General features: G+C 43.2%; 1 protein-coding gene across 1 annotated transcript in view; it reads left to right on the top strand.

The window, feature by feature from the left end:
* Window positions 1-16,087, top strand: part of LOC115470822 (borealin-2-like) — a 68,655-nt gene that overhangs the window by 26,233 nt on the left and 26,335 nt on the right. Inside the window, exon 4 of the mRNA XM_030204385.1 lies at window positions 10,161-10,227. Within this exon, the coding sequence (XP_030060245.1) occupies window positions 10,161-10,227 (67 nt within the window). The remainder of the gene's footprint in view (window positions 1-10,160; window positions 10,228-16,087) is intronic.

The raw sequence follows: 16,087 nt of genomic DNA, 5'->3' as shown, positions 1-16,087 counted from the left end.
CACACAGTTTGTCTTACTAGAACCTGATTTGTATACAGTGACGTTTGTAGGTACTCATAAACTCAGGATCAGAGAATTAGTCATGCATGGCTTGCTGTTACATGCACATCACACCCTTAATATGCACACTTGCACATGGACCCTTTAATCTTAGTGCTAAGTTTATAACTGAATGTGGGTCTCTGGATGGGTTTTGACCCATTTATGTGAGACACATTGGAAATGAGACTGTCACTAGGAGTTGGTACTGCCATTTTGGCACCTAGAGCTAGACAAAGCAGGAATGGTAGGGACAGGGATGGCTCCTGCTCCAGTCCACTACACTAATGTTGTGGACTTAGTGAGAGTCCTAGGGGAGATCCGGTGAAGCTACATGGGAAGGACTTAAAGGGGGAGTCAGAATTTTGTTGCCGCAAGTGTGCGGTGTTCACTGTGACAGCTATGGTCTGAATCCCCACATACGGTCACATCTATATGTTGGAGTGGTCAGCATTGACTTTGTCTGCTTCTCCTAAATGGGTACTTCCATTGGACATTGCTATTGGGATACCAGTGCAGGCATGAGTTTTAGAAAGGGGTCTTTGACTACAGGTCCTCTTCTACAATACTTATATAGTTGTAGGTTGCCAAACGTGGTTTGTGCATCCTTTATAAAATGTGCCTATGTACAAAACATAAATGAGAATTTAACATGATTGTAATCAAGACTAATCTACAGTAGGTTGAATGTGTATGGACACTGTTTGGAGGTAAAGCCTGATACTTTGTTTGTAAGAAGGTGCTTCTGTTCTGTTAGTGGCTTAGGTAAGGGAAGTAGTTATTTTATTGCAGACTGGCTCACGTCAGAGAAACTTGATCTACTTTTCATCACTGAAACCTGGATCCATAACCAAGAGGACCAATCATCTTAAACCTTTGTCCTCCAGGATATAAAATCACTCACTGGACCAGAAAAGAGAGGAGGGGGCATAGCGCTCATTTACCGATCTCACCTCACTATTGAAACCACTGCCGAATCCATAACAACCCACCTCGAAATAGCCTCAATCAGAATCCACCACAATACCCTGCTCGACCACCTAAATTGTGTCCTGTTTTATAGACCACCATGCAGCTGGAATGAAAGTTATGCAGACTTCATGGACTTAGTCTCAAACACATGTGTATCCAACTCCAATATACTACTACTAGGAGACATTACCCTTCACCTAGAAGACCCAAACTCTACAAATGCACGAGACTGTAAGGACTTCCTTCATTTATGCGATCTAACATGCAAACAACCCACACGAAGGGCCATACATGACCTCATCTCATACAAACTAACCAGTACCTAACCATAACACAAACCAGATGGACAGAAACACCATGGACCGACCACTATAAATTACACCTATCCCTAAAATGACGAGAAAAAAGGTTCTGTCCACACACGAGAACACACAACCCACACCACGAGAGGCCAGATAGACCCGGATACTTTCTGGCAACAGATATACAATAATGACTGGACAACACAAACGGACTCCATTCATTACCTCTGTTTGGGACAAAAGATGCAGACACATACTAGACGCAATAGCACCCGTACAAACAAGAACTTCACGCAGACACAACTCGATACCGTGGTTCAACAAAGAACTGAAAAACACAATCAAGGAGACTAGAATGCGCATGGAAAAAAATAAGACAAACACACACACTCAATGCATGAGACCAAAAGGTCATATTACAAAACCAAAATTGGGGCGGACTACAACACAAAGAAACGATACCATCTCGTGAACAAATTACTAGACACAACACCGGTCATCACAACCAACACCGACATCCCATCTGTACACAACCTTGCTAAATATTTCAATGAAAAAATTATAAATTACGCAAAACTCTACCTCTGGACAACACGGACATAGAAAACTTCATTAATGGGCTGGACCCAACCCCTGGTGAATACCTGGCGGACCGATTATGGTCCAACTTTGCTCTCTCCAGCGCCAACATAGTTACTCGGGCGATTAAAAATTAATCCAAAAGCCACTGTCAATTGGACATCTGCCCCAGCTACCTAATACAATCTGTCCCCCCCACTGCTTCATAACATATCTCACATCCCACCTAAACTTCATACTTCAGCGGGGTATTGTCCCTTAAGAAAAAGGCAACATCTGCTCAGCCTCCCACTTAACCATCTATCCCCCCTTCAATCCGTTCAGAACTCTGCTGCACCTCTTATAGTCCGCCTAGACCGATATGCTCATATCACCCCTCTCCTCAAGTCACTTTACTGGCTTCCGATCAGATACCGCATACAGTTCAAGCTTCTCCTTCTTAGCTACAAATGCACTGTCTGCAGCCCCTCATTACCTCTCTACCCTCATCTCCCCTTACGTTCCCACCCGAAACCTCCGCTCACAGGACAAATCCCTCCTCTCAGTACCCTTCTCCACCACCGCCAACTCCAGGCTCTGCCCTTTCTGCCTCGCCTCACCCTATGCTTGGAGTAAACTTCCTGAGCTCTTGCGCCAAGCCCCCTCCCTACCCATCTTCAAATCCTTGCTCAAAGCCCACCTATTCAATGTTGCCTTCGGCACCTAACCTTTATACCTATTCGTGAAATCTAGACTGCTCCAATTTGATTGACTGTACATTTGTCCTTTAGATTGTAAGCTCCTTGAGCAGGGACTGTCCTATGTTAAACTGTACAGTGCTGAGTAACCCTAGTAGCGCTTTAGAAATGTTAAGTAGTAGTAGTAAATGATATCACCAACTACCGCCCAGTAGCATCTATCCCATTAGTAGTCAAACTCATGGAAGGAGGAGGAAGTGACGTCAGCGTCGGGGATGGACGCATGATTCCGGAGCTCCGCTAGAGCGACGGTGAAAACGGCGAAAAAAACCCTGAAAATCCGGCCTCCAGATAAGTAACATAGCGGCCAGCGCAAGCTTATGGCAACCCGAAAAAAACTAGACAAGTTTAAATTTACGGCGGAGAAACGCGACGGAGCAGCGAACTCTGGCAGTATATCGCACATGACACGCGCCAAAATGGCTGCCGCGGACTCCGAGTCGGAGACGGAGGGCCTCATAGAGCAACATGAAAGCGACACGGAGATCACCAAGAAGGAAGTCGCTCGCTGGTTTAAGGCCCTGAAAGCGGAGATGTCAGCTGTTCACAAGACGATTAAGGATGCAGTCACTGACTTACAGAAAGATATGCGGGAAATCGGACACAGAATGGAGCAGGCAGAGGGTGAGCTGGAGCACGTGGGGAGCGAGGTACAAGAGTTAGTCAAAACTTCAGTCCCTGAAAGAGGATAAGGCTAAAATGGAACTGGACCTGGAGGACTTGGAAAATCGCTCAAGGCGAAGTAACCTCAGATTTAAAGGCATACCGGATACTGATCAAAATATGGATTGTGCTAAAATCATTAGAGAAATATGTGCTGTTATTCTGGGAGAGATTGGAGAGACTCAGCAGGATCAAGGAGACTCTGCAATCCAGTTTGACAGAGTACATAGAAGCTTAGGACCCAGGCGGACCTCCCAACCTCGAGATGTAGTCGTCTGCTTATCAAGTTATACAATCAAGGACATGATCTGGAGAAAAGCAAGAGCTAAGGGAGAGGTCCTCTGAGAAAATCAGAAAATTACGATATTTCAAGATCTTGCATCAGGCACCCTCCAACGGAGAAGGGCATTTAAAGATCTTACACAGTACCTTCAGCACTCCAGCATTAGATATAGATGGACTTTTCCCTTTGGATTGCAATTTACAGTTGGAGGTCAATCCCGGAGGGTGTCGCGGTTAGGAGAAGCGTGGACTATATTGAAGGATTTGGGCTGTAAGGATTTGCCACCAGAAGCTTCTGGACCAGCCTCTACAATTATGAATCAGTCACGAATGGAGCTTACATGGCAGAGAGTGGGATCCAGAAAGGAATCAGGGCCTCGGGGATCTCCAAAGAGGAGTGGGACTTGAGCACACGATCGTGAGAACTGGATGCATATCATATAGTGTTAATTATCTAACCAGTTGGTTGAATATGTTGATATTAGGTGACAGTTTCATGTCGCTCCTGAAATGCTGTTAATAAATATGTTTTATGTTGGCTAGCAATAATATTAAGAATATGGGTTACATGATAAGAGGGAGGGATAAAGATAGGAACAGTTTATAGCAGTTGGGTTTTTCATATACAGTCTAATAATAGTCTGCTCTGGCGAGGAGTTACTTCCTCAGAACCATCAGCTGGCAGGTTTTATACCAGCTACTTCAGGGGGAGGGGAGGGGAAGGGGGGGTCAGGGGCTCAGAGTGGGTACATGGAATGTCAATGGGTTGAATTCCCCATCAAAACGCAGTCTTGTATTTCGAGAGGTGCAACGGCTTCATTGGGACATAGTAATGCTACAGGAAACACATATTAGGAGTGGTGATGCCCATTTGCTCAAACACAGAGCTTTTGCTGACTGTATAGCCCATTTTGATAAAAGGGGAGGAAAAGTAGGAGGGCTCGTAATCTATGTTCGGAAGGGTATACCATTCATAATTGATGATATTTATAAAGATGATCTAGGCAGATGTTTGGCGGTAAAGGGACTTATATATGGAAAGCCTGTGACCATTGTGAATGTATATGCTCTGAATATGGGGCAGGGGGACTTTTTTGATAAGATGACAGAGGAGCTTTCCCAATTCCAACAAGGTCATATGATTTTAGGAGGTGATTTTAATACATATATGACACCAATGGACCATTCTAGAGGAGGAAGTAGTATAAATGTGGCCCACAGTAAAAAAAAACTAAAACATTTGACCTCACAGTTAGATTTAGTTGAAGTTTGGAGGCTCACACCCAGGCCAAAAGACATATACATTTTTTTCTCACTCACAAACCACATATACCAGAATAGATATGATTTGGTGTAGTCGCACACTCTGGGATAGTGTGTTAGATTCTGAGATCGGCCCCATTAATGTTTCAGATCATGCTCCAGTAGATCTTGAACTGAAGGGGTGGAGGGAGGAGGATTGGCTCCTCTTCTGGAGATTAAATGAGTCATTGCTGGGGGATCACAGAATTTGTGCAGATATTCGTAAAGTGATTCAGACTTACTGTACAATCAATGACACGGGGGAGGTTTCGGATGGGACTCTATGGGATGCATTGAAGGTGGTAGTACGAGGGCATCTCATAAAGTGGGGGGCTCGTAGAAAGCGTGCCAGGGAAGCAGCAGAACTAAAATTGAGATCTAGACTGGTTCATCTGGAAAGACAACATCAGGCGGGGGGTTTGGCACAAGACCTGCAAGAGCTCAGGAGGTGCCGGATGGAACTAGAAAAATTACAAGTAGAGCGGGTGGAATTTATGAGGAAACTTCTCCAACATAAATTTTATGAATATAGTAATAAGTCAGGGAAAATGCTGGCTAATTGCCTTAAGGCTAGGCAGAGAAATCATACCATTACAAAAATTAAAGGCCCAGGGGACCAGCTATGTTACAGGGATGACGAAATTAGAACTCAATTTTTAACTTTTTATAAAGAGCTATATAAAAGAGAATTAAGGTTGGAAGCTGCTGAGGTTCGACAGAGTTTTGAGGGACTTGGGCTGTCCAAACTGACTAGCGAGGAGAGCCGTAAGCTGGAAGCTCCATTTCGTCTTGATGAAATCACAGGAGTCATCAAGAATCTTAAGGGAGGTAAGGCCCCTGGATTGGATGGCTACTCCGCCAAATTTTATAAACTTTTCGCGGGGGAAGTGGGACCTTTGTTGATGAGAGTGGGTAACGCTTGTTTTGATGGTCAGTCATTGCCCATTAGTATGCATGAAGCGGGAATATCTTTGCTATTAAAGCCAGGGAGGGACCCGGCTGTCTGTGGGTCCTATAGACCAATCTCGCTGATCAATTTAGATATAAAAATATTATCTAAAGTATTGGCAGATCGGCCAGGTGCAATTCTACCAAAATTAGTACATACTGACCAATCTGGGTTTGTTAAGGGCCGGCAGGTAACGGATAATGTACGTTGTACACTGCATGTTATATGGGAGGCTAAGAGACAGGCTATACCGGTCGCTTTACTAAGTACAGATGCAGAAAAAGCATTTGATAGGGTGGATTGGCCCTATCTTTGGGAAGTTATGGAACATATGGGGGTTGGGACTGGTCTAATGGGATGGCTTCGTAGGTTATATGAAAGACCAACAGCTCGATTAAAAATCAATGGTGGGTACACGTCGACATTTCAGATAGAACGTGGAACTCGGCAGGGCTGCCCATTGTCTCCGCTGCTTTTCGCGCTCTATATAGAGCCGTTAGCGCAGAAGATTCGAGAATCTGCGGATGTAAAAGGGATAGTAATCGGGACTGTAGAACATAAATTAGCATTATTTGCGGACGACGTGTTATTTTTTGTGGGAAGCCCTGCATTGACCCTCCCAAATTTGATGGTAGCTTTAGCAGAGTGTGGATGCATGTCAGGCTTTAAGATAAATTTATGATAAATCGGAGCTGTTGGGGGTTTCCATCACACAGGCCTGGATGCAAGAGCTTATGCGAGCATACCCGTTTCGTGTGCGGCAAGATAAGATTAAATATCTGGGGGTCAGGATACCTATAGAGATTTCACAATTATTTAATCTGAATTATATACCACTTTTTCAGCAGGTGCGAACAGACATGGAAGCATGGATGGGGAAATGGCTGTCATGGTGGGGGCACATAGCAGTTGTTCGAATGAATATTTTACCTCGAGTGCTATTCTTATTTCAGACATTACCAATATTGGTGCCTAAGGGGGAGTTGGAGAAATTGCAGAGAGCTCTTTTGAGATTTATTTGGGAGGGCAAAGCGCCTAGGCAAAGCAGAAAGTTGTTATGGAAGTCAGTGGATTTGGGGGGATGAGGGGTTCCTAACCTCAAATGGTATTACTGGGCTGCTCAATTAAAGTTTATCTCCGCATGGAGCCAAGACAGGCCCTCAGTGGTGGCCCATCTCGATCAGTCTATGGTGCCGAACCATTGTTTAAAATCGATACTCTGGGCCTCCTTTCCACGTAGGACATACACAACATTGACTTCCAACCCATTCGTGCAACACCTCTTAATATTGTGGGCATTGGTTAGAAGTAAATTGTGGCGGTCCAGGCTTACTTCATCTTATGCACACATTGGGGGGGAACCAGGGTTTCAGATAGGGATGGGTCATCCGGTGGCGGGTAGAGAAGGGGATAATCTGTTTTAGAGATCTACTGGATGATGGACAAATGGTTCCCTTTGCAGAGCTTAAGGAGCAAAATGGGATTTTAGATACTGAACAATTCTTCTACATACAAGTTAAACATTATATACAAACACAAGGGTGGTTGAAGGCGGATCCGGAGGAGTATGAGGGACTGGAGAACTTGTGGGGCTCTTTGGGGAAAATGAAAAGTACTATCTCTATATTGTATAGATTTTTAAGGGGTTGGACCTTTGAGAAATGTCCTTATATGCTCCAGTGGGAACGGGACTTGCAAAGGGAATTTACAGCACACGAGTGGAAGGCGATTATAGTTGAGGTTACTAAAGCCTCAACCTGTGTGCTGATAAAGGAAAATGCCTTTAAAATCTTGTCACGATGGTATTATACCCCACACAGATTGCATGTTATGTTTCCAGGGACTTCACAATGGTGTTGGAGATGTGGAGATGAGGAGGGGACCTTTCTACATATTTGGTGGTCATGTGCAAAAATGCAGGTCTTCTGGGGAAATGTTGCTGCAAAGATAGCAGCCCACACAGGGAAGCCATTCCCGTGCGAACCTCAATGGTGTCTGCTTGGATTGGGTAATAGATGAGGAGCTAAATGGCAGAGCCAGTTTAAAAGAATGTGTTTAGCAGCAGCAAAAAGTGTCATAGCAAGGCATTGGAAGCAATTAGAGGCACCCTCGGAAGAGGACTGGCTCTTGAAGCTATCTTTGATCGGTGAAATGGAGAAACTTACGGACAAGAGATTGGGACGTTATAGTGAATCCTCAGAGTTATGGACTTAATATTTGAATTTAACTCACATGACATAAAAATTAAATGTATAACTTGGGGGGGGGGGGGAAGGGATGGGGAGAGGGAGGGGGAGGGGAATTTTTTTTGGATTGTGTCAGTGGTTGATTGTTTGATAAGCAATATGTTTGTTACTATAAAAATCAATAACTATTTAAAATATCAAAAAAAAAAAACTCATGGAAGGATGTGACCAAACAACTCAACAACTACATAAATACAATATACTACATGAGTCACAATCAGGATTCCGACCCCAACCTAGCACCGAAACAGTACTACTCTATCCAAATTCAAGCAGGAGATAGCAATAGGCAAAAGCATTCTCCTCCTTCAATTTGACATGTCCAGTGCGTTCGACATGGTTAACCATAACATATTGCTAAAACTCCTAGATTATTTTGGAATTGGTGGTAACACTCTCAATTGGATTAAGGGCTTTCTAACCACCAGAACATACCAAGTGAAATCAAGCACCAACATATTGTCACCCTGGAAACCAGACTGCGGAGTACTGCAAGGATCACCTCGATCACCGATCCTTTTCAACTCCATGATGGTCCCACTAGCCAATGCCTTATCCACACACGGTCTTAATCCATTCATTTACGCTGATGATGTCACGCTATCCCCTACAAACATGATTTAGCAGAAATCACCAATAAAATCAAGCTCAGCTTAAAACATGAACTCATGGGCAAACGCATTCCAATTAAAACTCAATACAGAAAAAAAACAGTCTCATCGTCTTATCCCAGTACAACATTAACACGCCAGGATACACGCTCCCTACACAGCCTGAAAATTCTCGGAGTAACAATCGACCGAAACCTCCAACTAGAGTCCCAAACTAAAGTCACCATAAAGAAAATGTTTCTCTCAATGTGGAAACTAAAACGTGTGAAACCATTCTTCCCGAGGGAAATATTTCACAACCTGGTACAGTCAATGGTACTAAGCCACGCAGACTATTGTAATGGAATCTATGCAGGATGCAAAGAACAAATCATAAACTCCAAACCGCCCAAAACACAGCAGTAAGGCTTATATTTGGAAAAATGTGTTTTGACAGCGCCAAACCACCCCAAGAAAAACTGCACTGGTTTCCAATTAAGGAACATATCGTATTCAAAATCGGCACGACAGTTCACAAAATCTATGCGAGGCACTGGGATACATGAGACCTCATCGACCTGCCACTCAAACACCATAAAATTAGTACGATCATACCTAAACCTCCACTACCCAAGCAGCAAAGGACTCAAATACAAATCCACTTATGCATCTAGCGTTTCCTACCTGAGCGCACAACTGTGGAACGCACTACCAAAAGCAGTAAAAACCACAATCGACCACTTGAATTTCCAGAAAGCACTAAAAATGGAACTGTTCAGAAGACATACCCCACCAACCCAACATAAAAAACCTAGACATTTGTGAAACAAAGTAACCAAAGATCATAACGGACATATCCTAACTCTTCTTTCCCTCACTGAGTTCTCCCCAACTGTCTTTACCATACATGTATCTCACTCTACCATGATATTACTCACACCTTGTATTTACATCGGAATCGGTTAATGCGGACTATGATACTATGTAAGCCACATTGAGCCTGCAAAGAGGTGGGAAAATGTGGGATACAAATGCAACAAATAAATACAATAAAAATAAATTGCCTTTCTCCTTTGTGTTGTGTTGCTGATGTGATCCAAACAGAATCTTCTACAGTAAGGCGAAAAGCCCTGAGTAGTCCTGTTCCAGAATCCTAATGTTATATTTTTGAGTAGTTACACTCAACAGATGTTGAGCAATGCAGCTGCGATAGCCAAATATAATTTCCCTGTAGGAGAACTTGTAGCTAGAATAAGTTTCCTTCTAGGGCCTTTTTTTTTTTTTTTTAAGCTGTGCTAGCTGTTCCTGTGCAGCAATTCCAACAGAGCCCATTCAAAGTGAGTAGGCTTTGTTTGCAGTACTTCTCTGGGAGCCACTAGCATGGCTTCATAAGAAGCCCTTAATTTGTTCTGCTGTGTATATTATGGTGTATTACTGAAATGTCTCCATCTGAAAGTTTGCTGACCAATTTATCTTTTTTTTTACAAAATGCTTTTCAGAAGGAATGTTTAATTGATGACTCTTCCATAATGAAAGTGGAGACCAACAACAGCAAAAGAGGCAAAGGTGAGACTAAAAGGACAAGTTCTGCTTGCACACACTTTTTTCACCCTGCCCCACCCCAGGTCCTTCCTCTCTTTTTTCCGGATAGAGGTTGTGAGAAGGGCTGCGAATTTTACTCCTGGGGAATTCTGCCCAAGAATGTTGACAGAACTGTAATACTGTACATAGATTTTTCAACTTTTTTTGTGTGTGGGGGGGGGGGGGGGCTGTGCAGAATTCCCTCATCAAGCCTGATCCACCCCATGAATTTTACTGTCCAAATTTCAGCATATTGTATGCTCTCAGCTTGAGGGATCTCCCTGCTTTTTCCTATGGCAGACTACATCCCCAGCTTTCTGCCCTTTCTCCAGGATATGGATGCCTCCTCCCCCCAAGTTTGCTCCATATTCCTCATCTGGCTTTCTGTATACTCCCCCTCCCCCCCCCCCCCATAGCACAACAGAAGGGTAGGAGGCAGCAAATAGCTGTACATACAGATTTTCAGTCATTTCAAATCAGCATTCAGGCTGTCTAACAGAGGAGGATGCCTGATGTGCAGCTGTTTTATTTCCTCTTGTTTGGTGATCACTGCAGGGGAGTTTAGTGGAGTAGAGGGGTGAAGAAGGAAGTAAAGCGCCTGGGATCTGCTACTTCTGCTTACTGTTTCTTGTGCTGAATTCCAACAGGTGGAGACTTCTGCATTACAGTTGTGTACACAATTCCACCCCCCCCCCCCCCACCAAAAGAGCAATCATGCTTGCACTTGCCACTTATGCCACAAGCCTTGACCCCTCCACATTGGCTTCTGGGTGGGGCCTGTAAATGTAATGGGCTTCCAGGCCCCATGTTCTTTCCATTTTCCATCAAGAAGCAGGGCTGAGGGCCCGATACACAACACTCTGAACAGTGAGTTGGATTTGCTGACCAAACCTCAACTCTTAACAGTATGCACATTATGTTCATGCTGTTAGTGTTGAGCATTGTTCGCCAAAGGGGTCCGAGCATTCCTGGCTCTTAAGAGCTGTGCAGTAGGGAGGTCCAGGCTCATCTGGGCGTTGGAGGGGTTAAAATTGGGTCTCTAATTGCAGTGTATGCATATGATTTGTTACTGTCTCTCAAACCCTGAGCGGTCTCTACAAGCCCTCATGGAAAGTTTTTTTTTTTTTTTTTTTTTTTAAATCCCCCCCCCCCCCCCCCCCCCAAGGAATTCAGACACTTTTTGGGTTTTAAGTTAAACTTTTTCCACCTCCATCTGAAAGTATCCTCTGTAGGGAGTGCTTCAGATTTAGAAGACAGTTTCTGCTGCAATGGGCTAAGGACTTTTGTATTTAGAAGTGCTCTCTTGATAGCTGATTCTAAGCAGCTGTATGTTTTTGAAGGATGCTTATAGTAAGCTTGACCTCTTTTCCTTATAGGAATAGTTGCCTTATATTGTACGACTGTTCTACATACCATTCCTGTTCGACTTCTCTGAAAGTATGTTGAAGAGAGCTGGTGAAATTTTATGTAGGGGGGGGGGGGGGGAGTCCTAAATACATTTGGAATATGTATTCTGTGGGTGGCATCACAGCACGTTGTGACTCAGAGTTCAGATTCTATAACTAAACTTGTTTGATGTTCCATTTGAGGGAATTGTGCTTTCTGAAGTGAGAGGGTTTTTTTTTTCCCACCTCTAGCACTTTTTGCTCCATGCCGGTACTGATTTAACCTGTCCCAATCTTGAAACCACTGCAGGAGCTCAGAGTTGCTCTGACTGCCTTTTGGTAATAAAACCTCCCATAGTTCCATTTTGCTTCCAATTTATTTATTTATTTATTAGGATTTATTTACCGCCTTTTTGAAGGAATTCACTCACGGTGGTGTACAGTAAGAATAAATCAAACATGAGCAATAGACAATTACAGCAGTAAAAATATTCAAAAACAATACAAAGGATCGATACAGATCCAAGATGGCGTCTGGAATAGAGGTGCGTCTTTGCTAGCTCCAGACTCTCAGCGGGAAGTTCTGACAAACGGGTAAATCCTCTGACCAAAGATGGGGAAGAGGAAAGGGAAAGCTTGTATGCTTACCTGCACAAGTCGGGCGATTGCTCCCCCCCCCCATGCGCCCCATGCGTCAGACGACGCTAGATGAGCTGGGCTTGCAGTCGCCGGGAAATCAGGGAAATGCTACGAGGGGTCCAACAGAAGAACTCTACCACAGCATAGAGGGAGTATCGCTTTCTCCTCCCTCCTTTTTGGCACCTCCGAGACCTGGAACAAAACTGGAGGCAACGGTGTTACAGCATGCTGAAACCCCTGGAGGGACAAGTTTGGCAGCTGAGTATGGAGGACCCGCAGCCATCTCGACTCCTGCGGAAACAGCTTGTGTAGTAAGCCAAGTGTGTTCACCTGACTTACCTCCAATATCACAGAAGTCTTACCGGAGGGAATGGTGAACTAATGAAACCAGCTGTAATAACATTAGATGTACAATGGAGCGCAATCCAGGGAATGAATACAACTCTCCAACAGATTTCATCCTCCCTTCAGGGAGAAGTGGCGGAAATTAAATTCAAGTGCAGCAGGCCGGGAAGATCGAGGATCAGGCTTCCAAGGTTGAAGCTCTAGAAAGTGAGGTAAACTCTTCTAAAGATTTAATTAAGGTGATAATAAAAGACAATAACTACCAAATCCGCAAGATAGAATACTACAATAACTACCAAATCCACAAGATAGAATACTTAGAAAACCAGGTTAGGAGAAACAATCTGTTAAATTTTCCAATCTGTTGAAGAAATATTTCAGGGAAGTATTGGGTATATTACCTGAAGCTTTTCCACCAATTACAAAGGTTTTATATATTACAGGAACTAAAATGACTGACTGTTTCTCCACAACCAGATTTAAATCTTACAGATTTTCTTGAAAATTCTATGGAAGTTATTTCTGAAAGAACTACAATGTTGGTATCGTTTGCCTTTGAACCTGACCGGAATAACATTTTAAGACTATATTTCCGTCACATAAATGCTCTTTTTTTTCTAGGATCAAAGATACAAATGCTTCCAGATTTGTCAAGAGACACTCAAAAAAGAAGAGAAAATTCTTGGCATTAAAACCAAGAATTCGTAGATTAGGAGGAATTTTCCTCCTTAAATTTCCTTGTAGATGTATCGTCTCTTTGAATTCCACAAATTATTTTTTTCACACCTGGAAAATTATTAGAATTTGTTAATAGTAAAGAATAAGTTGGGGTCATTCCAGATTGCTTAAGTTGCTCGGCTGTGTACTCATGAATTCCTTCTATTCCTGGATTAATGTAGTTGAATGTTTGTTTTGAATTATATTTACCTAATACTTGGATCACTATGTTGTGAACAAAAATAATAGATATTTTCTTTTCTTTTTTTTTCTAATTTTTTTTGATATAGGAAAAATGTTTTGGTTCTTTTCAGAATTTCATATATTTGTGTAATGACACGAATGTAAATGTAAAAATTCATTAAACCCAAAAAAACAATACAAAGTATGGCATGGTATACTATTTACATTGTCAACACAATACGTAGTAGAACAATATGAACATTATAATTGATAGTGAAGGGTAAAAATTGCAGGCAATGCTGGATTTACTCCCAGTCTTGATGGAGCTGTCTTTGTCGGATGGCTACTTATTGGAACTTTTTTTTGCATCCTGATCAGTATCCTTATCTCCTTACCTGATCATGATTTTTTTTTCAAATATATTTGAGGGATGTTTTTTCTGATCAGCTTGCACATTATATCTGTTCTCTTGATCCAGGCATTGACAACTGGTTTTGCAGAAAAATTATGAGTGCCTAGGGACTTCAGAGATTGGACCCTCCTTCAGAATCTGCTCATCATAAAGCTTTGTGACCTGGTCTTTCTGAGATCTTACGTTTATCACTAGGTGGGGCATGGAATTGGGCTTTTCCTTGCCCAGCCCCCCCCCCCCCCCCAGTAATTCAGATTGTAAGAGAATTATTACAAGTTGTCCACAGTGCAGAGCTGCAGTAACATTGGTACTATGAGTTACACAGAGCTGCTCAATATCAAGCCTATAGAGCAGGTTGTGTGGCAACTTCTGTCAGTCTTAAATGTAAACTTGACCTTCATCGAGCTCAAGCATGCCTTCTGGCACTGCTCTTAAGATGTGAATATTTTGGAAGGAAGTGATAAGTACCTTTTGGTACTTATTGGGTGGGCTATCTGGTGGTCTGCTCATTGGTTGGGGCAGAGACAATGTGGGTGAATAATTTTGCTCCTCTGCCATTCTTAAGTCTAGGGTAGTGGCACTGAAGTGGATTCATGTCTCCCCACCAACTCTTTAGGGGATGATTAGAAAGGGGTCTTTTAATGCATAAAAGTTTTTTTTTTTAATATTTAACTTTTTACGTTCAATCCTTATCTTCCCCCAAGCTAGTAGTATGGTAGTGAATGCTTTGTGCAGGGGCTCTGTCACTCTGAATTGGAATTTTCTCCCCTTTTTTTTTTTTTTTTTAAATTGTGTGTAAGTTATAGGAGTTGGGGAGGGGGGTAGGAAATGTTGTTTTTTTTTTGTGTGTGTTCTAGGTTACATGTAGGGGGTTCACGGGGGGAGGGGGAGGAAATGTTTGTTATGGCTTATCTCTTATAGTGCACTTTTGGGGCCCTTATAGTAAGATACAGTAAAAGGGGCCCTGCGCTAGCAGCAGCGGCTGCTTTTGCCACATGCCAGGGCCCCTTTTACCGCTGAGGGTAAAAAGGCCAAAAAATAAAATGGCTGTGCAGTAAGTTCACACTTGCCGCGTGGCCATTTCAGGGGCGGCACTTACTGCCACCCATTGAGGTGGTGGTAAGTTCTCCCGTGGTAACCAGGCTGCATGCAATGCTGCTTAATTTCCGCTGGGTAACCCCCTGCGGAAATATTTTTAAAATATTTCCACTAGCGTCGGAAATGGCACGCACTGAAGGTAGAACTACCAACACGTGTGCCTGGCCGGCGGTAGTTCCAGGTTATTGCGTGGCAACCCTTTAGTAAAAGGGCCCCTTTGTTTTGCTTGGAGGGCTATAAGTGTTCAGGGTTGGGTTAGGAAGGGGGGCTATAAGTGTTCAGGGTTTGGTTTTATAATGTAAAATGTCCAAATGTTGATGCTCTGCTGTTCGATTATATTGGGAATAATTGTTTTAAGTAAAAAAAATAAAAAAAAACCCTACATAGTTAAGTCTCCTTTAAATTGGCTTGCTTTCTGCGTACAATTTTCTTATGAACAAGATGCTATTCAGCTCCAAAGTGCAGATCAAAGCTACGGAAATTTGCATTGCTAGTTACCTTCTGCAAGGCAGCAATGTGGTCTTTGCTCCATACTTTTTACTTCACATGTATGCTACTGAACCTTGGTTCAGGCAGTAAGTACCCTTAGTCAAACTGTTCTGGCCAGGCTGTCCCACTTTGAGCTAGCAACTAACATTTTCAGTGTGGCCTGCTCTTCAAACTCGAATACAAGAGTTTGAGGCATCCTAAAATTGGGCATTACCCACTTAATGTGCCTGACTGTCCTGATGGAAAAAGCAATATTACTGACCTACAACAGTTGTCTGTAGACGGTAGGGTTGACCAGGCACATGGTCCCTCTCAGCTCCCCAAGAGTTGTCTAATTCTTTAAGCTTTGGAACTGAGTGAGGTGTGAGAAAATACTGAATGTAGGAAGGGCTGAGCTATGGGAAAACCGTTCATCCCTCTGCCATTGGAGAGTCTGATCAATCCTGCTGTCTAAGGAAGACATCTGTTACAGGTGAGCACACTGCTTTAACTCCTGCTACTAACAGCTAGACCCAAGGCCAACTCCCAGCAGCATCCCTGTTTTGGGAGGGGGGATGAGAACATAGAAGAGGCTCCC

The sequence above is a fragment of the Microcaecilia unicolor genome, chromosome 5 (assembly GCF_901765095.1).
Source record: "Microcaecilia unicolor chromosome 5, aMicUni1.1, whole genome shotgun sequence".
Taxonomy (NCBI): Eukaryota; Metazoa; Chordata; class Amphibia; order Gymnophiona; family Siphonopidae; genus Microcaecilia; species Microcaecilia unicolor.
Note: the sequence above shows the minus strand (reverse complement) of the source record. Positions and strands in the feature narration are given on the sequence as shown.